The following is a 25,936-nucleotide window of genomic DNA, read 5'->3' as shown; positions in this document are numbered from 1 at the left end:
TTAGTGTTCCAATTTTCCCACATCTTCTCCAACATTTATCATTTTCCTGTTTTGTCATGTTGGCCAATCTGATAGGTGTGATGTGGTACCTCAGAGTTGTTTTTTTTTTTCTAATCAATAATGATTTAGAGCATTTTTTCATATGACTATAGATGGCTTTAATTTCTTCATCTGAGAACTGTCTGTTCATATCCTTTGACCATTTATCAATTGGGGAATGGCTTGTGTTCTTATAAATTTGTCTTAATTCTCTATATATTTTAGAAATGAGGCCTTTATCAGAGAGACTGGTTGTAAAAATTCTTTCCCAATTTTCTACCTTCCTTCTAATCTTAGTTGCATTGGCTTTGTTTGTGCAAAAACTTTTCAATTTAATGTAATCAAAATTATCCATTTTGCTTTTCATAATGTTCTCTATCTCCTGTTTGGTCATGAATTCTTCTGTTCTCCATAGATCTGATAGGTAAACTATTCCTTGTTCTCCCAGTTTACTTATGGTATCAGCCTTTATATCTAAGTCATGAACCCATTTTGACTTTATTTTGGTATATGGTGTGAGATTTGGGTCTATGCCTAGTTTCTGCCATACTCTTTTCCAGTTTTCCCAGCAGTTTTTTTCAAAGAGTGGGTTCTTATCCCAGAAGCTGGGGTCTTTGGGTTTATCAAATAATAGATTACTATAGTCATTGACTACTGTGTCTTGCATATTTAACCTATTCCACTGATCCACCTCCCTATTTCTTAGCCAGTACCAAGCAGTTTTGATGATTGCTGCTTTATAATACAATTTAAGATCTGGAATTGCTAGGCCACCTTCCCCTGCATTTCTTTTCATTAGTTCCTTTGATATTCTGGACCTTTTGTTTTTCCAAATGAATCTTGTTATTATTTTTTCTAACTCTATAAAATAATTTTTTGGTAGTTTGATTGGTATGGCACTGAATAAGTAAATTAGCTTAGGTAGGATTGTCATTTTTATTGTATTAGCTCGGCCTACCCATGAGCAACTGATGTTTTTCCAATTATTTAGATCTGATTTTATTTGTGTGAAAAGTGTTTTGTAATTGTGTTCATAGAGTTCCTGGGTTTGTTTCGGGAGGTAGACTCCTAAATATTTTATGATGTCTACAGTAAGTTTGAGAAAGGAATTTCTTAATGGATAGCTTGTAAATATAATAAGATAAGAGAATGTCAAGGTGTCAGTTGAAATTGACAAGACAAGATGGACCCTATTTACAGAAAGACTGTGGAAGAGATCTAGGAGTGGCCAAGTAGTTTGAGGTGAATGGAAGAGGGGTCTAAGGAAGATCTGGATAGGAGTAGCCAGTAAGCTGGGGTGAACAGAACTCCTGGGACCTGGACCACATGGCCAAAGTCTCCCTTGGAGTCTAGATAAGATTAAGGGTGGCAAGTGGCAGGGGGCCATCTGGAGGTAATAGACAATGGAAGGGTAGGCTAGGTGAAGGGTAACAGAGAATTGGGAGATTGAGGGTAGGCAATAATGAAAGGCCAGTTGATAGGATTATAGCCTCAGGTGAACACCAGAGACCTCCCTGATCAACTGGGAGGATTCTGGGAGAATTCTAGGAGAATCCCTTAGACAAATGGGACCCAAATTCTTTTTGGGGTAAGGGGCAAAGGTCTTGGCTTAGGCTCATACCCCTGCAACATAACATAACATAAGAAAACATTAAAAAGTCCCATTATTCAATATAGTGTCCAGTTCAAGGCACCTTGTCCTTGGTAGTCATAAACAGAAGAATGCTCCTGATCATCCTGGTTGATGAGGTGTAGATTCTTGGGGTGCTGGGAACCCCAAGATCATGACATGTGGGTCCTGCCCAAATGAATTCGACTCAAGTCTTCTTTCAGCCAAAGATAAAGTTTTATTACCTATGACCCATATATGCCAGACTCTTAAGGAATTTGAACAGTAGTGACACCTGTAAGGACAAGCAGGCATGAGGAAATCTCAGCATTTAAATGAGGGCCAGGATGGATCTTATCTACACCCAAGTAATTTTGGATGTTTGGAGGAGGGGCAGGGAGAAAGATCCTGAAGCTGGGGTGAGTTTAGAGAGAATTCCGATGGGAATGTCTGGGAGATAGAATAGGGCCACTCTGGAATAGACCATGGAGGGCTAGGCTTTATTAGTGTAACAAAGAACTGGTTGGAAGAGATTGACAAGATCAAAGGTGGGATCGAAGACTAGGCTTCATCAGGGTTCCAAAGGGAGATAAGGGAGAGCAGGTCCATCAGAATAAGAATAAGAGATAAGGAAAGGCCAATTACTGTTTGAGACCAAGTAGATGAGTAAGATCAAAGAAAGTTTAAGGGTTTTCTGGGGCCCATAGACAAATGGGACCCAAATTCTTCTTTGGGGCAAAGGACAAAAGATCTTGGCTTAGGCCCATACCCCATCTGGCCTTATAGTTGCTGACTCAGGAAGGGGCATTTTGGGTTCATTCAGAGAGCAAAGCAAAGCCTTGTTATGCTAGAGCACACAAAGCATTAAGGTAGGTTAAGCTCAGAGTGGGCCAAACTGTCTTTCTCCTGATTGGCCTTTCTCAGGCGATGGGGGGGGGGGCCTCAAAATGGTTTACCCAGGATAATAATAGCTAGCATTTATTTAGCACTCTAAGGTTTGAAAAGCACTTGACAAACAGTTGACTGAGAACTGAAAGGACCTAACCTGGGTTCCAAGGCCAATGAATTGCATGGGGCTGACCAGACATTGTTACCCCAGCCTCTGATTATTTTGTAATTCTCCCAAATTCTCCTGTGTGTTGTGCTGGGTGGCACCCAGAGCTGCAACTCACTTGCCCCGATAAAAGACCTCCATTTTGTTGTATTGGCTGTTTTTCATTAAAATTCTGGTTGACACACTTTGCAATTATCTTCACAACACCCCTGGGAGGTGGGTGGTATTATTATACCTGATTTTTACAGGTGAGGAAAAACTGAGGCAGACAGGGTAAGTCATTTGCCAAGGGTCACATAAGCTAGAAAATGTCTGAGGCCAAATTTGAACTTCCTTACTCAGGCCCGGCTCCCCTATCCACTGTGCCCACGACTGGGTGCTCAATGGATTACTTGACAGAGAGCACAGGCGGGCAATCACACATCAATGGCTTGGATCGTTCCTCTTTCTCTTGGGAAAGAATCCTCTGGCCCACAGATCCATCGCCAATTCTAATATCTGTGTATAGAAAGGGGCGTTGGGACGCAAAACTGTGGATTGAAGTGGGTGAGAACAGGGTGCAGCGAGTCCAGAGCAGGCGTGGGGGAGGGGGGCGCGGGACCGGGGGGAGGAAGGGGCGATACCATCGGAGACTCAGACATGCGCAGATACCACCATTAGTAATAAACGAAAAAACTGCCTGCTTGCTCAGGATGGAAGCAGGCAAGCGCCAATGGGCGTGACGTCAGAGAGGGCGGAGCGGGTTGGCCCGCGAGTTCTGCCTCCCTCCCGCCGAATTACATGCCAGCCTTCTCCCCACGTCATTCGTACAGGCCGCTCCCCTGGCCTTTCAGAGAGGGAGGGGGAGGGCACGGGCGCGCAAGAGCAGTAAAGGCGCGTGCGCGCTGGGCTCTTCTCGCCTCAAACTTCCCTCCGCGAGCCCTAATTGGAGCTGGCGGTCATGGCTGTGGAGGAAGTCGGGTCTGCGGGATCCGTGAGTGTTCTCTCCCCTTTGCCTTCCTCAGTATTTTCTTCTCGTAGCCCTTCCGTTTCGTGTCTCCATCCGTCTTCTTCCCCGCCCCCGCTCATGCGCATATCCGATCTCCGAGGGCTCGAGAAGGAACTGAAACATCTGGCCCGAAGAAGCCCTGGGGGGTAGAGGTGGCCCTGCTTGGGCCAGCTGCACGGCTAGGGGGCACTAAACCTGAGTTCAAGTCCCGTCTCAGCTCCTAGCTGTGTGACCGGCCAGTCACGTAACCGCCGCCTGCCTCAGTTTCCTTTCTTGCAAAACAGGGGTAATCAATCTATCAGTAAACGTTTACTAAGTGTCTACTGTATGTCAGGCATTGAGCTAAGCGCTGGAGATACAAAAAGAGGCAAAAGACAGCCCGTGCCCTCAAGGAGTTCGTAATCTAATCATATCACCTTCCCCCCTTCCCATCAGGTGCCGTGTGGATCAAGTGATAGAATATTTGCAAAGTGTTTTGCAAACCTTAAAAGTGACATATAAATACTGTTATGAAAAACTTCTGCTCATGTACAGCCTATATCAGGTTGCTTACAGTCTCAGGGAAGGATGGAATTTGGCATTCAAAACTTCTTTTCTTAAATGTTAAAAATTGTTTTGACATGTGATTGGGGGAAAAATGAACTGGTTTTTTTTTTAAACTTCTATTTGAATGAGGTCTTCCAATTGAATTAAAAAATATTTGTTAATTGCCTACTGGAGGAAGTGTATGTCATCAATGATACCTACCCACAGATGGAAGAGACCTTAGTGACCATAGAAATCAACTAGCACCTGAAAGGAACCCCATTCTCCAGACTTTCATGTAAAAATAGATAAGGAGGTCAGTCAGTAGGTGTTTAGTACTTACTATGTGCCAGGCACCATATTGAGCAATGGGGATGCAAAGGCAGAACAGGGTTCATGTATCTAATGAGAGAAATAACATGCAAATAACCAAGTACATACAAGATTTATACAGTGTAAGTGGAAGGTAATTTCCAGGGGAAAGCATGGAGGGGGAGGCTTCCTATATAAGGTGATCATTTGCAGGATTTGAGGTGAGTTTTTTTTTAAATTAATTTATTTTGATTTGTCAGCAATCACTTCCATAAGCTTTTGAGTTTTAAATTTTTCTCCCCCTCCCCACCTCCCTCCCCAAGACAGTGTGCAATCTGATATGAGCTCTACATTTACATTCCTATTAAACATATTTTCACATTAGTGATGTTGTAAGTAAGAATTAGAGCCAATAGGAGGAACCACCAGAAAGAGGAAACAAAACACAACAAGAAAAAAATAGCAAATAGTATGCTTCGATCTGCATTCAAACTCCATAATTCTTTCTCTGGATGTGGATAGCATTTTCCATCATGAGCCTTTGGAGATGTCTTAGATCCTTGCATTGCTGAGAAGGGCTAGGTCTATCATTGTTAGTCATTGCACAATGTAGCTGTTAGTGTGCACAACGTTCTCCTAGTTCTGCTCACTTCACTTAGCATCAGTCCGTAAAAGTCTTTCTAGGTTTTTCTGAAGTCGGCTTGCTCATCATTTCTTATAGCACAATAGTATTCCATTACATTCATATACCACAACTTTTTCAGCCATTCCCCAATTCATAGGAATCCTCTCAATTTCCAATTCTTTGCCACCACAAAAAGAGATGCTATAAATATTTTTGTACATGTGGGTCCTTTTCCCATTTTTGTGATCTTTTTGGGATACAGCTCTAGAAGTGCTATTGCTGGGTCAAAGGGTATGCACATTTTTATAGCCCTTTGGGCATAGTTCCAAATTGCTCTCCAAAATAGTTGGATCATTTCACAACTGAGGTGAGTTTTGAAGGAAACCAGGAGGCAGAGGTAAGGAAGGAAGGTATTTCAGGCATGGGGGACAGCCAGTGAAAAGTCAGAGATGCAATTGTGGGTTTAAGACACCAGTTAGAGGATCCAGTATGACTGGATCTTAGACTATGAGGAAGGCAGTAAAATATAAGAAAAATGGAAAAATAAGGAGTCAGGTTGTAAATAGGGCTTTTAAAAACCAAAGAAAAAAATTGTATATTTGATCTGGAGGTAATAGGGAGCTATTGGAGTTTATCGAGTGGGGAATGTGACCTGGTTAGATTTGGGCTTTTTAGGGAGATCATTTTGACAGCTGAGGGGAGAATTAACTGGAATGAACCCAAGTCTGTACTTGAGGCAAGGAGACTAACTTCCAGTAGTTAGACTAGCTGTCTGCTATAACAGTCCTTGTGTGAGGTGGGGAGAAGTTAACCTCTAAGAAAGATAGTGTGAAGATAGAAACAACTGCTGTCTCGATGGCCATTTTCATGTCTTCCTTTCTACAAGGGTACTTGGCACAGAAAACAGAACACTTTTTAATCCTGTGCAATTCTTGTCTGTGTCCTTCCCTAGGGTGGGGCAGTTCACTAGGTTAAAGGATGAAGCAGTGTGTTGGCGGGAGAGAGACTGTGGAATTTGAGGTCTTGAGGTTCAATTCCAGGTCTAGTTTCTGTGTAACCTTGGGCAACTTTCTGGGCTTGGGTTCCTTTATTTGAAAATGTGGGAGGCTGTGTAGTAGAATGAAAAGAGTACTGGGATCCATAGTCAAGAAGTCTTCTCACTTCTTTTTTTTTCTTTTAAACAAGGCAGTGGTGTGAAGTGACTTGCCCAGGGTCACACAGCTAGTAAATGTCAAGTGTCTTAGGCCAGTTTTGAACTCAGGTCTTCCTGAATCCAGGGCCGGTGCTCTATACACTGCACCATCTAGCTGCCCCAAGTCTTACTTCTGCTACTTACTCTCTGTATAACATTAGGTTAGAGGTTCTTAACCTGGTCCTTGGATAGATTTCAGGGGTCTGTGAAATTGGAACGGGAAAAAACCCCATCTTCATTTAACATAATTGGTGTCCTTTGTAATACTGTGTATTCTATTTTATGCGTTTAAGAACATTATTTTGAAAAAGGGTTCACAGGCTTGAGCAGACTGCCAAAGAGGTCCATGATACAGAGGTCTCTTTTGGCTTTTAAGAAGTTTCCTTATAAGGTATGGAGAACACATTTGGCCCATCACATTAAAGAAAATTAATTATGATAATCATATGTCATAGCTTATTTCTCTCAGGGTGGTTTCTTCCTTTTCTCTAGATCTGTTTCTGTCCTCTTTTAAGGCCAAGCCCAATGGTTCAGCTCAGATAGTCCGGCCATGACCCAGTCATCCTTAGTATGGTGTCAGTGGGGCCAGCAGGTATCCTGAGCGAGGGTGGAGCCCATCAAAGGTACAAAAGTTCCATAGGAATGTCCATACCTTGTTTATGGAGGCATCTTGAAAGCTAGAACAAAGACATCATCATTTAAAATCTTATATTGACCAGGTTCCTGATCACACCCTCTATAAACCTGTGATTTTGGGTCATAGATTTGGAACAGAAGCAGACCTGAGGTGTCATCTCATCCTCAAATTTTGCAGATGAGAAAGCTGAATCCCAGAGAGGAAGTCCCACAGGTAGAAAGTAACAGAACTGGAATTTGAACCCATGCCTTCTTAATCCAGATCCACTGCTCTTTCCATGTAGGCCTCAACCTGCTAGAGGCCATCCTCTGACTCCTTTAGCATGCATGGATATTGGTGTGGAACTTGGGCTGTCCCATCAGCTCTGACTGCCCTAGCTCCCATTTTTCTAATACATGACCTCAGTAGTCTTAGGTACTCTCCTCTTCCTTTATAGTACTTCACTTAGTGATCTTATTGGCTCTCACAGATTCAGTTTTCATCTCTATGATGATGATTCTCAAGTCTGCTTTTCCTGCCCTAACCTTTCTGCTTACTTCCAGCTTCACATTTCCAACTACTTGGTAGACATCTCAAACTGAATGTCCCATAAACATCTTAAGCTTAACGTGTCCAAAACTGGACTCGTTATCTTTACCCCCGAACTCTCCTAGCTCCTACCTTCCATATTACTGTAGAGGGCAATGCCAATCCTCCCAGTCCCTCAGGCTCATAACTTAAGTGTTATCCTCAACTCCTCACTTTCTCTCACCCTCCATAGTCAGTCTGCTGCAAAGTCCTGTCATTTCTACCTTCTTGGCATCTCTCAGATATGCCCTTCTTTCCTCAAACGCTGCTGGCAACCCTAGTTTGGGCCCTTATATCATACCTAGACTAATGTAATGACCTACTGCTTGGTTTTCCTGCCACAAATTTTCCCCATTCCAGTCTGTCCTCCAATCTGATGTCGAAGTGATCTTTCTAAATCGTAGATCAGAACACGTCACCCCCCATGCAATAAATTCCAGTGGTTCTCTATCACCTCTAGGATAAAATATAAAATTCTCTGGTATTCAAAGCCCTACATAACCTGCAGCCTCCTTCCCCCCCTCCCCACTTCAGTCTTCTTACTCCTTATACTCAATCTCCTAGCTCAGGGCATTTTCACTGGCAGTGTTGTCTTGGTCATCCCCCCCAGCCACGCCCATGCCTGAAATGATCTCCTTGCTTTCCTGGCTTCCTTCAAGTTCCATCAAAAATCTCATCTTCTCTTGATTATTTCCAATTTATCCTGTATATAGCTTGTTTGTATCTAGTTGTTTACACATCTCCCATTAGACTACAAGTTCCTTGAGATCAGTGTCTGGCTTTTACCTTTTCTTTGCATCCCTAGCACTTAGCGCAGTGCCTGGCAGTAGTAGGTATTTAATAAATGTTTATTGACTGACTGACTCAGAGGGACTCACTATCTTATGGAAGTCAGTATTGGTAATATGATATAGTCTCCTCATTCCCATCATGCAGTTGGGATTCAAGCCCAGAGTTTTTTCCTACATAAAATCCAGTGTTCTCATGCATATCGTACTCAGTTGTGCATTTTTCATCCATTGTGTTTTTGGTGTGGTTGCCCATTGTCTTTTATATTGCCATGGATTTCACTGAGGAGGCTGGCCTTTACTGTTTACTATCTCTGACCTTGGGCAAGTCACTTAACCCATCTGGGTCTCATCTGTAAAATGAGAGGATGGATCCTGTGGTTTCATCAGTGTAGGGGACTCCCAGGGAGGAAACTGCTTCTACCAGTGCAGATCAGCATCTTCTTCTCTGCACTTTGTCTTAGCACTGTAGATCTAGAGTTGGAAGGGACTTCAGAGACCATCCATTTCAATTCCCTGATTTTACAGATGAGGAAACTGAGGTCCATATAGGTTAAGTGACATGCCCAAGGTTACCCAACCAACATATGTCAGAGGTGGGACTTAATCCTAGGTCTTTCAGTCTCTGTGGCTATCTCTCTCCACTATGCCAAGCTACCTTTCTAAACTCCACTTTTGAGAGTCTGTTCTTTATAATGTTTAACAGATACTTTCAGGGGTGGGGAACCCGTGGCCACGGCACTGGAGGACCTAGAGGGCCACATGTGGCCTTGAGGCTTTAGGTTCCCTACCCCTGTCAAGACCAACCCAGTGCTCCCCACTCTGTTAATTTTGTTCTGCCTCACTTAACTCCTATTCCAGTTCCCTGTTATAATCTCAGGTCTCTATAGGTGCCTAAAAAAATCAAGATTTTTATAGTTTGAATTTTGAATCCTCAAGACAAAACTCATTATTCTTATGGGGCCAACTGCCCCCTTTCACCCAATGTTGGCCCAAACACAGGAGTTTGGTGTGGTGGAAAAAGCATTGATTGAAATCAAGACTTGAGTTTGAATCTTGGTTCTCTTACTCACTCTCTGTATCATCACCTTAGGAAAATCACATGTTATTTCTGAGTCTGTCTTCTCATCTGTAAAATAAGGGAGTTAGAGTAGATGGCCTCAGGGGTCCCTTCCAGCTTGAGTTCCATGGTCCTATGACAAGTTGAAGAGATGATGTTATGGTGGGAGGAGTTTCCTCACTGGGAGTTCCCTGTCCTGATGAAAACTCTGGCTCCATTCTCTTCCAGCTCTAAGTGAGGATTCTGTGATTTACCCTAATTTTTTTTTTAAGGCAGTTGGGGTTAAGTGACTTGCCCAAGGTCACACAGCTAGTAAGTGTCAAGTGTTTGGTCTGAGGCAGAATTTGAACTCAGGTCCTCCTGACTTCAGGGCCAGTGCTCTATCCACTGTGCCACCTAGCTGCCTCTTTGACTCACCCTAATTAATGAAATTAGGCAACAAGGACCTGTAATTCTGTACTTCTTCTCCCCACTCTTCTTCTCTTCTCTTTTTTCCATTTTATTTTCTTTTTATTCTGAACTAAACTTAAACACCAAATTGAACCAAATCAGCATTTCCTTAAACAAATATGGAACAGGAAATAATTGTTTATGAAATTATGAATCTTATTTTATAGAACCTGCTTTTTAAAAAATGATATAATAATAAATTCAGCATGTAACTTTCAAAGGTGTCCTACTTGTCAATCTCTGGCTTTCCATTCTGTTCTCTCTTTTTTGGTGGGAAGTCATATTGCTAGACTCCTTTTCTCTACTTTATTCTCTGCCAAAAAGGGGGGGGGAGAAAGAAAAACAAAAGCATTGTAACATTTGAAATCCATCAAAATAAATTCCTAAGTTAATCATATCCAGAAATGAATGTCTCATTCCATAGTATGTCTTCTTGTCCTACCTCTCTCAGGAGGTGGGTAGTGTGCTTCATCATTGGTCTTCTGGAGTCGTGGTTGATCATTGCATCAATCTTAGTTCTTAAATCTTTCAGAGTTGTTTACTTTTACAGTGTTGCGGTTGTTGTGTAAATTGTTCTGCTGGATCTGCTCACTTGATTCTGCATCAGTTCATATGAGTCATCCCAGATTTCTCTGAAACTATTCCTTTTATCATTTCTTGCTAGCAATAAAATCCATGGGGAAGGGGAAAGGAAAGGAACAAACACTTATTAAGTGCTTACCAGGCACTGTACCTGAGTACTTTACAAATATTTCATTTATGTACTGCATGTATATGTGTATGTATATGTGTGTGTGTATATATGTACATTTTATATATAAACATACATATATATACTCTACACACAGACACATACACATTTATATACTATAACTTGTTCAGCCATTCACCTATTTATGAAAACCCCCTTTCTAGTTTCTGGTTCTTTGTTACTGCAAAAAGAGATGCTGTAAATATTTTTGTACATATAAGTCTTTTTCCTTTTATTTATTTATTTTTTAAGAAATCTCTTTGGGGTATAGGCCTAATAGGGGTATTGTTGGGCCAAAGGGTGTTCACAGTTTAGTGATTTGGGGGCCTTCTATTCTCTACTGACTTCTACTCACTCTAAATTCTTTGGTTGAAGGAAGAGTGATTAAACTAACTTCTTCCCATTTTCATTTCCCCTAGGAGCAAGCTTGGCTGCAGGCTGTCCATTCCTTCATCCAGAAGAACCTATGTCCAACCAGCAAAGATCCTTGTATCCAGTTGGTAGAAGCAGTGGTTAACTGCGTGAAGGCTAGCTGGTCATCCTCAGGAGGAACCGGAGGTCTCAACCTGCCTCTCAGCTACAGGTAAGGAACCAGAGTCGAGACAAGAGGAAGTGGGGAAAGGCTGTCAAGGGATGACCCAAGGGAAGGGAAGATCAGAGCACAGTTGCTCTCCACCAGGAATTTCTATACTCTGAAGAAAATGTCTCTTTTTGGGGGGTAGGGGGGAGGAGTGTGGGTTCCAAATGAAGAGGAGAAAAAGAACAGCTGGGTTCTACACACGTTAAAAATATTACTTATTATCACTAGTTACTACCACTAGCTAACATTTCTTGTTTTTGTTGTTCCGTTGTATCCAACTCTTCATGACCCCATTTGGAGTTTTCTTGGCAAAGATACTAGAGTGGTTTGCCATTTCCTTCTCCAACTCATTTTACAGATGAGGAAACTGAGGCCAAGATGGTTAAGTGACTTACCTAGGGTCACATATTTATAGAGCACTTACCATGCCAGGCACTGTGCTCAGTGCTTTACAATCTCATTTGATGCTCAAAACCACCCTGGGAGGTAGGTGCTATTATTTTCCCCATTTTATGGATGAGGAAATTTAGGCAAACAGAGGTTAAGTGACTTCCTAAAGTCACATAGCTGATGAGTGTCTGACATTAGGTTTGAAATTAGGTCTTCTTGACTCCAGGCCTGGCACAATGCCTGGAACTACCTACTAATAATACCTCAGCTTTGCATTCTGCTTTATAATTTTCATAGTGCTTTTACACCCATGATCTTTGATCCTCACAAGAGCACATTTTCCTGATGCCATTTCACGTATGAGGAAACTGAGGAGACTCAGAGATTTACCCAAGGTCACGTGGCTTAGTAAGTGATGGAGATCCACACTGTCATTTACACTAAGACACTATTACCTTTAGGATCCAGGGTAGACTTCCTGGTTGTCATTTGAAGCCCTTCATAAAAAATCAAAACCAGACAAACCAAAAAAAAGCCCTTCCCAACTTGACCCCATTCTGCCTTTCCAGCCTGATTGAACGCTGCTCCCCTTTGTACATACGCATTGTAGTCCAGCCAGGTTGGCCACCTTACTGTTTCACATGTTCATTTCACAAGATGTCTTTCATCTTGGTGCCTTTCTGTACTGGCTGTCTTTCATGTCTGGAGTAGCCTTCTTCCACATTTCTGCCTCTAGAATCACTGTTCCCTTCAGTTTGGTTTACATACCCCTTTTGCACATGAAGCCTTTCCTCGTCTCCCCTTTGCAGCTAATGCCATGCCCATAATATTATGCTTATTTTTTTATGGATTTCGTGTAATAGTTAGCATTTATACAGCACTTTAAGATTTGCAAAGTGCTTTATAAGTATTCTCCCATTTTATCTTCACAACAATCCTGGGAGGTAGGTATGGGAACTAGTATTATCCCCATCTTACAGATGAGGAAACTGAGGCCAAGCAGGTTAAGTGCTTGTCTAGGACCACACAGCTAGTGAGTGTCTGAGGCTGGATATGTCCTCAGGTCTGCCTTCTGTAGTTGTGCGCTCTCTCCGTTTCTCCATTGTTCCCTTTAACTGGTTACATACCTACGTATGTCCATGTGGACTCTTGGCTGGATTGTAAGATCCTAAAAGATAAGTACTGTTCCACTTTCGTCTCAGTATCCCTTAAGCTTAACAGAGTGTTTGACAAGTAGCAGGCCTTTAATAAATATTTATTGATTAATTGATTTAAGTAATAGCTTGGTTCAGTAAAAAGAACACGCATTCTGCTCTGGATTCAAATCCTACCTCAGACAATACCTTAGTAACCTCGTTAAGCCGCTTAACCTCTTTAGATTCAGTTTCATCATCTGACAAATGAAAGCATTGTACTAAATGGTTTCTAAGCCCCTTTCCAATTCTGTAGCCCTAATTCTGCGAACCGCAAGGTTTTTGTTACTGTTTTTAAAGAGAAATATAAAATATTCAATTTACTCACTTTTAAAATAAAACATTGGGAACATAAAGCTTTATTCAGTAAGTATCACATTGACTATATTCTATCCAATTAAGAGAAAGAACAGTTGGCAGCATGGAATAAAGAAAGCTTGCCTTAAGGCTAGAAAGACCTGGTTTGAGTCTCACCTCTGACAAACTGGTATGTGACCCTGGGCAAATCACTTACCCCTTCAATGCTGTGGTCAACTCTTTAAGACTATAACTTGAAGAGAAAAGAGCTGACCTACATTGGGAGAGGGAGTTTCTTTCTTTCTTTCTTTTTTTTCCTGAGGCAATTGGGATTAAGTGACTTGCCCAGATTGCTGAGGGTCACACAGCTATTGAGTTTTATGTATCTGAACCCGAATTTAAACTCAGGTCCTCCTGAACTCCAGGGCTCTTGCTCTGTCCACTGTGCCACCGAGCTGCCCTAAGAGGGAGTTTCTTTATCTAGGAGTTCCCCATAATAGTGTCAGGAAAGGGAGAGAGTCAGTAGTGTCTGTTGCTGTAGAGAGGTTGAGAAGAATGAGGATCTAGAAAAGGCCATCTGATTTGGTAATTCAGAGATCGTTAGGAGCATTGGAGAGAGAGAGAGAGAAGTTTTAATTCAGTGATGATGTTGGAAGCTAGATTACAGAAGATTGAGAAAAAAAGAGTGATTGGAGAAGTGAAAGCAATAAGTGTAGACAGCTCTAATCAGCCAGACCACTTCTGAACTGCCTAGGGCTAGGCTGTGCTCGCTGTCACCCCTAAATTCTGGTTTCAACTTGCTGTCTCATTGGCCCATAGTAGGTGCTTAATAAATACTCGTTGATTGATTGTTAAATTCTTACCCATATAGGTCTTTCCAAGTTTTTCTGATACCATCTCCTTCATTATTTCTTACAACATAATAGTATATAATCATATTAATATACCATAACTTGTTCAGTAGGAGATCTTTTCTTAACCAAACAAGAGATAGAGGCAATTACAAAAGATAAAATAGATAACTTTGATAATATGAAACTGAAAAGCTCTTTACAAACAAAATTGAGGTACCTAAGATAAGTGTTCAAAAGGGAAAAAAAATCCTTGTATCAAATTTCCCTAATAAGATATGTAAACAATAGATAAGCTATTACACAATAGATAAGTGGTGAAAGGAAAGAAGAATTGCAAACTATTAAATAATAGTAAGAGAAATGTAAATGGAAATAATCCTGGACCAGAAAACAGGCCTAGAAGCCAAGGACATGTAAATCATAGGATCATGGATTTACAGCTGGAAGGCTCCTTAGAGGCCATCATGTCCAATCTCCTAATTTTGCAAATGAGGAAACTAAGGTTCAGAGGTGTTAAATGACTTACCTAGGGTCACATAGGTAGTAAATGTCTGAGGCAGGATTTGAACTTCAGTCTTCCTGATTCCCAGTCCAGCTTTCTCTCCGTTGTCATACTTAGCTACTCTGAGTCTAGATCCATTTTTCTCTCTACTGATCTGCACTGCTTCCTACATATATTGCTTAATAAGGTCCTGTGAAATAATTAATATCTTCTGGTTTAACTAAAATTTCTTAGGTAGGACTTATATCTTTTGGTAGATCCTCTCAACCAAGATCTTCACAGATAAACTTAACACTCTACCACCTCTAAAACCTTTCCAAAGGGTGAAAGCAGAGGAGCTACATATTGTACACACATATATATTTAATTATAGTAAACATTACTATTATCTGGATTGCTTCCTTTACAAGGAGTTATTGTGGTATTTCATTAGGCTCTGTAGAGGGCTGGTGAAACATGCATTAAATTTGCTGTTTTGCTGTCTCTTGAAGTGTATTCTCTTAAAGTATAAGCTTTGTCAGCCTCATGGTAGAGCTTTGTGCCATTCATCCTGATGAGCATACCATCAATTCTTTTATTTTATTTAGGCAGTTGGGGTTAAGTGACTGGCCCAAGGTCACACAGCTAACAAGTGTCTGAGGCTGGATTTGAACTCAAGTCCTCCTGACTCCAAGGCCAAAGTTCTGTCCACTGCGCCACCTAGCTGCCCCACGCACCATCAATTCTTAAGAAAAATTTCAATAGCAGGAAAAAGCTAGAAAGCATCACAATTTTTTACACTTAAGCTTGAAACTCCGCGATCATGAAGTTCATTTTCAAACTCTTCTCTGGCTTTCAATTTCTGTGTCCATATGATCTGTTGTAGGCACAGCCTGCTTCACCAGGCAATATTCTTTTGTAATCTGTTGTATAGATCCAATTATATGGTCTAATAATCTCTTTGGAGTGTTCACCTTCCATTCTGCTCTTTTGCCATTCTTCAGCACATGCCACCTAAAGCACTCCTTGGTAGATGTTTACACATTTTAAATATCAGTCACATTAAATTCAGTTCCAAACTCAGAAACATGTTGGATTCTTAAAACCTTGTCTCCAAACATCATTTCAGGAAAAGATGGCATGTGTAGCTCATCAGCTAATTTCTCCACGTCAGCTTCCAGGACCCAAAGGAGAAGTCTTAGGGGCTGCTCTGGAAACCATGGATTATCATGGTCACAGTGGCTCTCCCCTGACCTCCCTTCCCTACTTCCCTCTCCCCAGCCCTGCCCTACCTTGGCTCTGCCCATCCTCCAGGTTTACTGGGGATTCCACCATTTACTCCCTGGTCCCCACACTTAACGCTGAGGATGAATAAAATGGAAGAAGACAAACACCTCAAGCCCATTTCTCAGGGTCACAAGGTACTTTCTGTCAGATCTGTTCATTCTGATCCTAGGCTTTGTCCTCTTCTGTCAAGTTGTCGTTCAGTCATGTCTGACTCTTTATGACTCTATTTGGGGTTTTCTTGGCAAAAGATATTGGAGTGATTTGCCAGTTCCTTCTCCAGCTCATTTTACAGATGAGGAAACAGGCCAAGAGAATTAAGTGACTTGCCCAGGGTCATATAGCTAGTAAGTGTCTGAGGCCAGATTTGAACTCGGGCCCCCCTAACTCCAGGCTCTACACTCATATCAGCTGGGCCACCTGCCACCTTCTGTCAAGTAAACCAGCCCAGTTCCTCAGTCTCATTTTAAGGCCCTGGTTTGCCCCGGGAGGTGGAGGGGAGCATTATGAGATGGGGATACTTTGTGGTAATCTTTTTTTTTTGTTTGTTTGTTTGTTTTTAAGCAGTTGGAGTTAAGTGACTTGCCCAGGGTCACACAGCTAGTAAGTGTCAAGTGTTTGGTCTGAGGCTGGATTTGAACTCAGGTCCTTCTGACCTCCTTTGTGGTAATCTTAATTGTTAGTTTTGGAAGGAGGAATCTCTGACTCCCTTTCTTCACAGTTTTGTCTCTGTGCAGGAGCTTAAGTCTCATCAACACCTCTCATGTTGTAGCCATCTGGCTTGGAGCAGTACTGAATACCAGGCTTGGGCTAACAAAGCTGGACCAAGTACGGTTCCGCTGCCAAGGGAGAGGCTGCTACTTCTAGGGACACTGACCGACCTGCCAGGGGATTTGGACTCAGAGTACAGGGATGGTAGCCTCTATGTGAAGGACAACAGTGGGACTTTGGGCTGTGAGGTAAGCTGGACCTCTGGTAGTAAGCCAGATGCCTCAGTCCATAATGATTTTGGGTGGTGGGGTGTTTGGATCTCTGGTGGAGGTGAGAAATGCCTGGGTCCCAGTTGACTTTTAATTTTGCTTTGACTTTCCTAGCTCTTGGACTTTGACCTTTCATGGCTGGGCCACCTCTTCCTTTTCCCTAGTTGGAGTTATATCCCCCCTGCCTGGCAACAGAGCTCCTTGGGAAGTGGGCATTTGGAGCTGTGGTGCCCCCCAGTTCCTGTGTTGCCTCAGATCCTCAACCATGGCCCTGAAACTCCCATAAGAGTTCTCTACCCAGAGACTGCATCCCAACTGCTCCGGCACAGGTAGTTCTTCCCGACTTTGCAGAGGAACCACTACTATAAGAGTTGTATGTTTTGGAGCAGGAGAGTCTACAACAAAAGGGAGGGAAGGATGAGGTCTACACCACCCTGAAAGGTGTGGGGCTAGGAGAGAGGTTGAAATACAGTGTTCTGAGCAGAGAGGGAGTGTAAGTACTATAAAGGTTAAGATCTTATACCTTAAGTGGGGTTAGGGAAGATAGTCTGGGAAATTTAGCCACCTGGCATTAAGGGTGAGTAGAGACTATTCTACTAAAGGAAAGGGTGGGGGCAATAAAATTATGACTCCCTTCTCCCTCTCCTCCTTTCCCTTTCAGAAGTAAGTTTCGAAGGCAGCAGCTACACCTGGCAGGGGAGCTGGTACAGTTAAGTACACTGGTAAAGACCCATCGAAAGCACTACTTCATCTTGTCACTGGGAGGCCCCTCTTCAGCCACCACTCCCATGCCCATCATTGTGCAGGTACAAGAAGATGCTAAAATGAATGGGGGAGAATGAAAAGGATAGATTGTTAGAGATCAGATCCATGGGATCATTGGGTTTAAAACTGAAAGGTTTAGAACACTGTCTTTACACTAATCTAAACCTTTAATTTTATAAGTTAGGAAATTGAGACCCAGAAAGATTAAATAACTTGCCTAAAGTTACATAGGTAGCAGTAATAACAATTGACATCTATATAACTTTAAAATTTATAAATCACCTCATATACATTGTCATTTGAAGCGGCAAAATGACTTTGTAGTATGCAGCAGAGGTACAATTTGGACTCAGGTCCTCATTACACATGATGAATTAAATGGCATTAGTTGGTTCTGTCTTTGAATTACATGCTTTGGATTGGGACTAGGGCCTGAGAAAGTAGATGGTTAATAGGGTTGGAAAGTGGGTGGCAGAGACAGTGCAGGGTTGGTATTTTGGTGAGAGCTGGAATCCCATCATGACACTCAAACCGAGTGTCATGGGTAGAGTGATTAGAGACACTAGAACTGGTCCAGTGAGTATGAGAGAAGTCGGTATGACAGGTAGTAAGGTGGTTGTGGCTAGAGGGTGGGAACACTTGGTTTGAGATCGGGGGAGGTGGTGCTCCTGGTGAGGGGGAAACTCCGTTGAGAGCTGTTCTCCTGCCCTCCCCTCTCCAGATCCCTAGCCAGTTGGTTTGGCACCATGCTCTGCGGCCCAGCTGTTCGTATGTGCTGACAAATCTGCAGATATCCACAGTCCGTGGTTTTCCTCGTCGTATTTGGACAACTAGCCCTTCTTCTGCCTTGATATCCCTAGATCCTGAGCATATACAGGAGTTTAATGTGGAAGAATTCATTTCAGAGGCTGTCCCTAGCCCACTCCCTATACCTAGCAGCTCCCAGCAGCATTGTAACTCCAGCAGGAATGTCAGGATGTTGTCATACCAGGTGAGAAAGGAGCCAGAGAGCTGGAGAACTAGAAACTTGGGGGGGTCCAGGAAGGCAAGATACTTGTGTCTCCAGGGAGAGTGGGATATGGAGAAGGATCTGACAGCTGAGTTCCTTAAGAAAGCAGGGAATCGGAGACATGAGAAGTCTGACTAAACTACCTGCCCTCTCTTCAGGGGACAGTTACTAAAGTGCTGAATGGCCCTGCTGGCCTATATGAACTAGATGGACAACTGTGTCTCTGCCTTGCCTATCTTCAGCTCCCTAATAATGGGCGGGCAATCAGGCCAGGAGTCCAACTAGAGGTAGGTGTATATGTTTGTGTGTGTTGGAGGAGGGAATGGGGGTGAGGGTGGGAGGTGGAGCTGGAGTAAAGGGAGGAGTAAAAATGTTGTAAAAAGAGACATTTCTGTGGGCCACCTGGTCATTCTGGGCTTAGCAGCCTCTCTCTTGACCCTGAGGAGCTGGCTTTGTTTTCAATGGGGCAAGTCCTGAGGAAAGTGGGTTTCTATTAAGAAGTGTTTATGTTAGCCCTCAGGAGAAACTTTCCAGAAGTGAGGTCGGGTCTCACCTTAATTTCTTTCCTGAACTCCAGTCCACCTTGCCAGCTTCCTGGTGGACATCTCCACCTGGGTGTCCCAGATGACTTTTCAAATTCAAGGAATAACAACTCTGAAGTAAAGAGATGAAACCTACCTTGCTTAATATTGCTATTAGGACATTAGTTTAAATGACATTACCGGGGCCTAAGAATGACCAGCTCTCTAACCCCAGGTAGGTCCCTCATCTCTGGGCCTTAGCCTCCTCATTATAAAAGAAATTGGTTAGACTAGATGATTTCTAAAACTCAGATATGCGTTTTTTAAAATTGGGTAATTGAACATTTTATTTTAAATTTTTATTGTTAATCTTTTGTTTTTATGTCACCTCCATTTCCAGTATCCCTCTTTCCGTCCCATATGTAGAAAACCATTTTTTTTTTAAATAAGAAAGAAGGAAAAAACTGTTCATTAGAACCAGTGGTCCCCAAGTCTGACCATATATGCCAGGCTCCACACCCACAGCTCCCTCCCTCTGCAAAGAGAGGAAGGGAGTGCATTCTCACATCTCTTCTTCAGGGCCAGGCTGAGCTTCTATATAGGATTCAGTCTGGAATTTTTGTTCTTTATATTTATTTTTTGTAGTCTTTGTGTGTACTGTTTCCTTGTTCTTACTTCATTTGTATCTGTTCATGTAAGTCTTTTCATTTTTCCCTGTATTATTCATATTCATCATTTCTTATGACACAGTAGTATTTCATACTATTTTTTTTTCTTTTTGCTAGGCAATCAGGGTTAAGTGACTTGCCCAAGGTCACACAGCTAGTGTCACAGGTTGTTTGTCGAGACCGGATTTGAACTCAGGTCCTCCTGACTTCAAAGCCAGAGCTCTATCCACTGTGCCATCTAGCTGCCCCAGTATTTCGTACTGTTCTTATGCCAGAACATTTTGGCTGAACAATTTATAGGGGGGTCTCATAGGATTATAGGTTTAGACGTGGAAGGGACTGTAGGAGTTAGCTAGTCTAGTGCCCTCACTTTACATCCAAGGAAACTGAGGCCCAGGCATGTTAAGGGAGTTGCCTAGTGTTACCCAGGTTGTAAGCAGCAGAACCAGGATTTGAACCCAAGTCCTCTAACTCCAACTAGAACATTCTTTCCATCATTTCATGATTTTACAGTGGGGTTTGATGGTTAGGTATTACTGATATTATTGCAAAATGACAGTTGGGTAGCCTTATATGATATATACCCTTATAGGAGAGACTCTGTTTTTTTCCATTATATTTGGGAGGTTTAGGACTATATAGCTGTCTTCTTCATCTCTTTCCACCAGCTCCAAGATGTTCACTTCTTCCAGTCAGTGGGTGGGACTCCCATGCTTGCCCCCTGCCTCCGAGGGACAGTCTTGCTTCGGGGCTTTTCTCAGCAGAAATCTCCAAAGCAGTCTCCCCACTCATTCTGTGGGGTTGTTGTGCATCTGCGGCTATTATTAGAACGTCATCTGGGACTTCCCCTCTACCTGTGGACAGCCAAGGCTCTGGAGGAGATAACTAGCAAGTGAGAGGAAAGGGGGGGATGGCTATAGGGGTAAAGAGAGTTCTCCCTCTCCTTTCACCCCCACCTCCCCTCCCTTGGGACAAGAGAAAGACAGCTTTTGCCTGTGACAAGGAGGCCTGGGTTTTGAAATGGTAGGGATAGCTGGGGAAGAGGAAGAGGAGGAAGTCTGGGAAAGTCAGACACTGGAGGGATCAATATCTGTTGTGACTCCAAGGTCAGGGAGTTAATCTTCCTTCCCTGGCCAAGGCTATGTCCTCGTTTGCTGAGGCACCGTCAGCTGTTACAAAGCTCAACTTCTGGGACCGCTGGAGTTGGGGAGTTGCTTCTGGCTCCCACCTTGGATGCTCTAGCCCCACCTGGGAGACCCACCCGGAACGTATATCAAGAAGTCCTAGAGGATCCACATCACTGTCCTCTCCAGGAGGTATGAGGATATAAGGGATAGGAGGGTAGAAAGGCTGAGATCTAAGGTCCAGGTGACTGGAGAAGCAAGGTCTTATCTCTGTTCTCTCCAATCCAGTACTCTCTGCTACAGCCTCCATGCTCCTTCCCAGCTTTGGCTGCCTTCAAGGAGGATGGGCAGCGTAGGGCCTGGGCAAATTTTGACCCTGTGACTCTGTTACCTTTGCCTGAGGTCGCCTACCTACCAAGTTGTGTGCTCAATTCCCGTCTGGCCTGGTCCTGGGTCTGCTTATCACCCTCTGTTTTCCAGCCACCTCCGGTAAGTGAGATTATTCTTTCTCATATGCTCTACCCCCTGCACTCATTCTCTAACCATTTGCCTCCTCTTTCTTCTTTCCTGTGAGGGGAGAGGCCTTTTGTCTTTGGTCAACTCTGTCTTTTTTCTTCCCCAGGTACTCCTGGGGGTCCTGGTGGCTTCATCTCATTGGGGATGGCTGCAGCTTCGAGACCAAAGTGGTTCCCTACCCTGTCTACTCTTGCCTAAGCCTTCTCAGGCTTTTATTGACCCCCGGCTTATAGGTACAGGAACTGAGATAAAACGTGAAGGTTAATGGGCTCAGACTTGGATGTTTTGAAAGGAAGTAGCAACTGGGATTTGTGAGGGTGGGAGGGCACAGAGACTTGGGAGATCTAACTGATCAGGGGGTGAAAAGTGATGATGTTGTTCCTGGCCTAAACTGCAACTCCAAGCATGCCACATTACTCAGTTAATAAAAAGGGAAAATCATTATCTTTTCCCAAGGGACTTGTTGAGGTTTTGAGACAAGTGGAGGATACTAGAGTTAAGAGTTCTTTGATTTGGCGATAGTAAAACAGCATTAGGAGATGTGAAGGAATTAGAATCTGCCATATTGGACTGGGGAAGGACTGTATATAGAAGAAGAGTAATAAATACGAGGACTGGGAAGACATGGCTAGATTTGACATGTTGGTGGAATCTTTATTTGAATATTAGACCCGAGTTCAAATCCTGCCTCAGACGCTTACTAGATATGTGATCCTGGACAAGTCATTTAACCTGTTTGCCTCAGTTTCTTCATCTGTAAAATGGAGATAATAATAGCACTTACTTCCCAGGATTGTTGTATGGTCAAATGAAATTATAAAGTACTTAACACAGTGCCTGGCACATAGCAAGCATTATGTAAATGTTAGGTGCTGTTATCATCACCATCATCATCATCATCATCATTATCATTAATCCTCAGGAGGCACAGAAGACCTGGGGTCTTTCTGATTTGAATAGCCTCTGTCATTGGGAATGAACAGAAGCCCAGAGAGAGATGGTGTAGTAGTGTTGTTTGAAAGAGCTCTTCTAGACTGAGGGGTCATAAGATCTGTTTTCCTGTTCTGCTCCATCACTTAGCTATTTTTGTGTCACCTCTTTGGGCCCTGTTTCCTGTAAAATGGGACAATGATTATAGTGTTATCTACCTCACAAAAGTCCTCAGATGCCTCAGAATAGCATAGAGGTAAACCTTGACCCTTAGGGCTGCTAGGTGGCTCAGTGGATAGAGACCCAGGTCTGGAGTCAGGAAGACCTGAGTTCAAATCCGGCCTTAGACACTAGCTATAGAACTCTGTTCCAGTCACTTCACTCTATTTGCCTCAATTTGTCATCTGTAAAATGAACTGGAAAAGGAAATGGCAAACCATTCTAGTGTCTTTGCCAAGGAAACCTTCAATGGGGTCACAAAGAGTTGTACAGACGGAAAATGACTGAACAACAGCAGCCTTGACCTGAGGTTCTCAAAGATTGTGCCAGTAGAGTATGAGCTCTGGTAGGTTTAACTGTGCTGGGAACGCTTCTAGTATAGTCCCAGTGACAAATTACTTGCTTTCTGAGGGCCAGCTGATCTAGGCAGAAAGAGACACTCCAGGAGTATGGTGGCCAGTTGGTAATGAATTCTTTGGCCATGGCAGCATATGAAGCAAAGAACATAAAATGGCCTTTAGTCTTATGTGCCCTGCTTCTGCTTCTGCAGTGATGGTTGCAGAATGATATAAAAGGGAATATTTAGATTTTTTATAAACATTAGTTTCTTTTTTTCCATTAAAATCTGAACTTAACAGACGTCAACTAAAATGAACATTTCCATTATATATCATTGTATATTCATATATACAATTATATTAAGTAATTATATTATTAGTTGTATTATACAATATATTAACATAATATAGCCCTACATAATATACAAACTATATAATATTACATGCAACAATATATCTATGTTAACATAATTATAATAATATAGCTGCCATTAATGTAATACTTATTACATATATGCTATCTATACAAGTAGAGATACCTATGCATGCATGTGTACACATATGTATTGTATGCACACATACATATGGACAGTAGAACAGAAAGAAAGAAAGAGGTTGTATATGAAACTGAATCTCTGTTATGTACAGGAGAGGTGTCAAACACATAGGGAGAAAAATGGATCTTTCGTGTAATGGAGGACTGTCAAGCATTTCTGAAGAAAAGAACTTAGAACTTTGAAATATAAGTAGAAGTGTCCAGAGAAACCTAGAAAGATACATTTACTTAAGCAATTGGAAGGTGGTATGTGTGATGCTGCAGTGATAACATTTTAAGAGGAAAATAAGAAGTGTGTGTGTCTCCAAAACCTTAATGTCTTCAAAAGTACTGAAGGAGAAAAACAGATGTCCTGGGGGTGGGTTGGTTCTTGCCTGAGTTTTAAAAGGAGAAAGATAAGGGAAGGTAAAAGCAGGGAAAGACTAATTTTAGAAAGAAGGAAGAAGTGAATAGAAGAGTTTACATATCTAGAGTAAGGAGTGGAAGAAAGTAGGGATCAGATGAACCTCTTGCCTGAAATGGACAAAAAAGAGTTACACACACACACACACAATTCTCCAATTTCTTGGGGGTAGAAATACATCAAATTCAACAGGGAAACAATGGCAATAAGGCAGAAGGAGGGTGCGGTTAAGATAATACTGAGAAGGAATAGTAGCAAACAACAAGTTTCCTGATCTTGGGGTAGGGGGAGGGGAGAAAAGCAAAGAACCAGACTCCATGTGGGTGCCTAAGATTTCCTCTTAGACATTTGGGGAATGATTGAACAAATTATGGTATGTGAATATGATGGAATATTGTTTCATCGTAAGAAATTATGTGGGGCAACTAAGTGGCACAGTGGATAGAGCACCAGCCCTGGAGTCAGGAGAACCCGAGTGCAAATCCGGCCTCAAACACATAATACTCACTAGCTGTGTGACTCTGGGCAAGTCACTTAACCCCAGTTGCCTCACACATATAAAAAAAAAAAGTAAAAGAAATTATGAAAGGATTTCAGAGAATTCTGGGTACTAATAACTGAAGTGAGCAGAACCAGAACAATTTATATAAGAACAACATCATTGTAAAGAAAAACATATATGCTTTAAGTCTAAAAGACTTAAAAACTGATCAAGGAAATGAGAAATCATGTCTTCAGGTGAGCTATGATTTGTTATGAGGGGATTTCCCCGTCCTTTTTCTCTTGAGTTTTTAGTTAGGGGGAGATGTCATGGGAACTGGCCAGAGGCAAATACCAGCTTCAGGTATAAACTCATTTTTAAAAAATATTTAAAGAGGATACTGATGAAAGCTTGTGAATAGTATTGTCTCATAAAATAGTAAGAAACCTCAAATGAAAAGGCAAGTTAATAGGAAGCCCAGGAATAGACATCATAGATGTAGAGCTGGAGGGAATCTTAGGCCATTTAATCCATCCCCCTCCTTCCTGAGATGAGGAAGTAACCTGTCTGTGATCACAGAGCTAATAAATGTCGAGCACTACTTGAATGTACCCAGGTTATTTTGACTTCAAGTCAAGCACTCAAATATAATGTTGCTGCTTTTTTTTTTTTTGCCAGGCAATGGGATTAAGTGACTTTCCCAGGGTCACACAGCTAGTAAGTGTTATGTGTCTGAGGCTGGATTTGAACTCGGGTCCTCCTGAATCCAGGGCCAGTGCTCTATCCACCACGCCACCTAGCTGCCCCACAATGTTGCTTCTTAAGAATTTATTTCGAAAGCATTTAAATTTGAAACAAGTGTGGACAACAAATAGATAGAAAAGATTTGCACAGATGTATATAACTGTTTTCTCCATTCTCCATTTCTCCGTTCTCTCCAAGTGCAGAGAAAACCATGTGCCTATTTCTTAACTATTAAAAAAAAATTTTTTTTTCAATTGATCAGAACAGAATGTTACCTTAAAGGCTCTCCAACAACTAGGGGCCTCTCAAACAGATTGTAAACTCATATAAGATTTCCTTGAAAGATATGACTTGACCCTCTATTAACAAGAGAAAAGGTTGCCAGAAGTGTTTGCCCTAGTCATTAGAATTTCAATGCGGTGTTCCACAGAAAGAGGTTCGGAATTTTTCTACAATAAATTGTCCTCCAGATGCTCCTGTTTGCAAATGACATTGTGCTGACTATATGAAGAACTGATAAACTGTTGTTTTTGTTGTTGAGTCATGTCCAACTCTTCGTGATGCCATTTTCTTTATTTTTAATTTTATTAATTTTGATTTATCAACAATCACTTCCATATGCTTTTGAGTTTAAAATTTTTCTCCCCCTTCCTCCCCACTACCCTCCCCAAGATGGTGCACAATCCGATATAGACTTTACATTTACATTCCTATTAAACATATTTTCACATTAGTGAAGTTGTAAGTAAAAATTAAAACCAATAGGAGGAACCTTCAGAAAGATGAAACAAAACTCAACAGAAGGTAAAAGTAAGTGATAGCGATTCGACTTCCATGGTTCTTTCTTTGGATGTGGATAGCATTTTCCATCCGAGGCCTCTGGAGATGTCTTAGATCCTTGTAATGCTAAGAAGGGTTCATTATAACAATATTAGTCATCGTATAACATGGCTGTTATTGTGTACAAAGTCCTCTTGGTTCTGCTCACTTCACTCAGCATCAGACC

General features: G+C 42.1%; 1 protein-coding gene and 1 pseudogene across 1 annotated transcript in view; one reads left to right on the top strand and one right to left on the bottom strand.

The window, feature by feature from the left end:
• Positions 1-3,508: 3,508 nt before the first annotated feature.
• Positions 3,509-25,936, top strand: part of CTC1 (CST telomere replication complex component 1) — a 36,364-nt gene continuing 13,936 nt past the window's right edge. Inside the window, 11 exon segments of the mRNA XM_020966628.2 lie at positions 3,509-3,675; positions 11,017-11,180; positions 16,398-16,635; positions 16,771-16,985; positions 17,318-17,462; positions 18,143-18,412; positions 18,589-18,717; positions 20,288-20,511; positions 20,758-20,935; positions 21,032-21,232; positions 21,366-21,492. Coding sequence (XP_020822287.1) covers positions 3,643-3,675; positions 11,017-11,180; positions 16,398-16,635; positions 16,771-16,985; positions 17,318-17,462; positions 18,143-18,412; positions 18,589-18,717; positions 20,288-20,511; positions 20,758-20,935; positions 21,032-21,232; positions 21,366-21,492 — 1,924 coding nt within the window. The 5' untranslated portion in view covers positions 3,509-3,642.
• On the bottom strand, positions 15,113-15,623 carry LOC110194364 (TIP41-like protein pseudogene; annotated as a pseudogene).

Source organism: Phascolarctos cinereus, unplaced genomic scaffold (assembly GCF_003287225.1).
Source record: "Phascolarctos cinereus isolate Bilbo 61053 unplaced genomic scaffold, phaCin_HiC Scaffold_5;HRSCAF=322, whole genome shotgun sequence".
Lineage (NCBI taxonomy): Eukaryota > Metazoa > Chordata > Mammalia > Diprotodontia > Phascolarctidae > Phascolarctos > Phascolarctos cinereus.
Note: the sequence above shows the minus strand (reverse complement) of the source record. Positions and strands in the feature narration are given on the sequence as shown.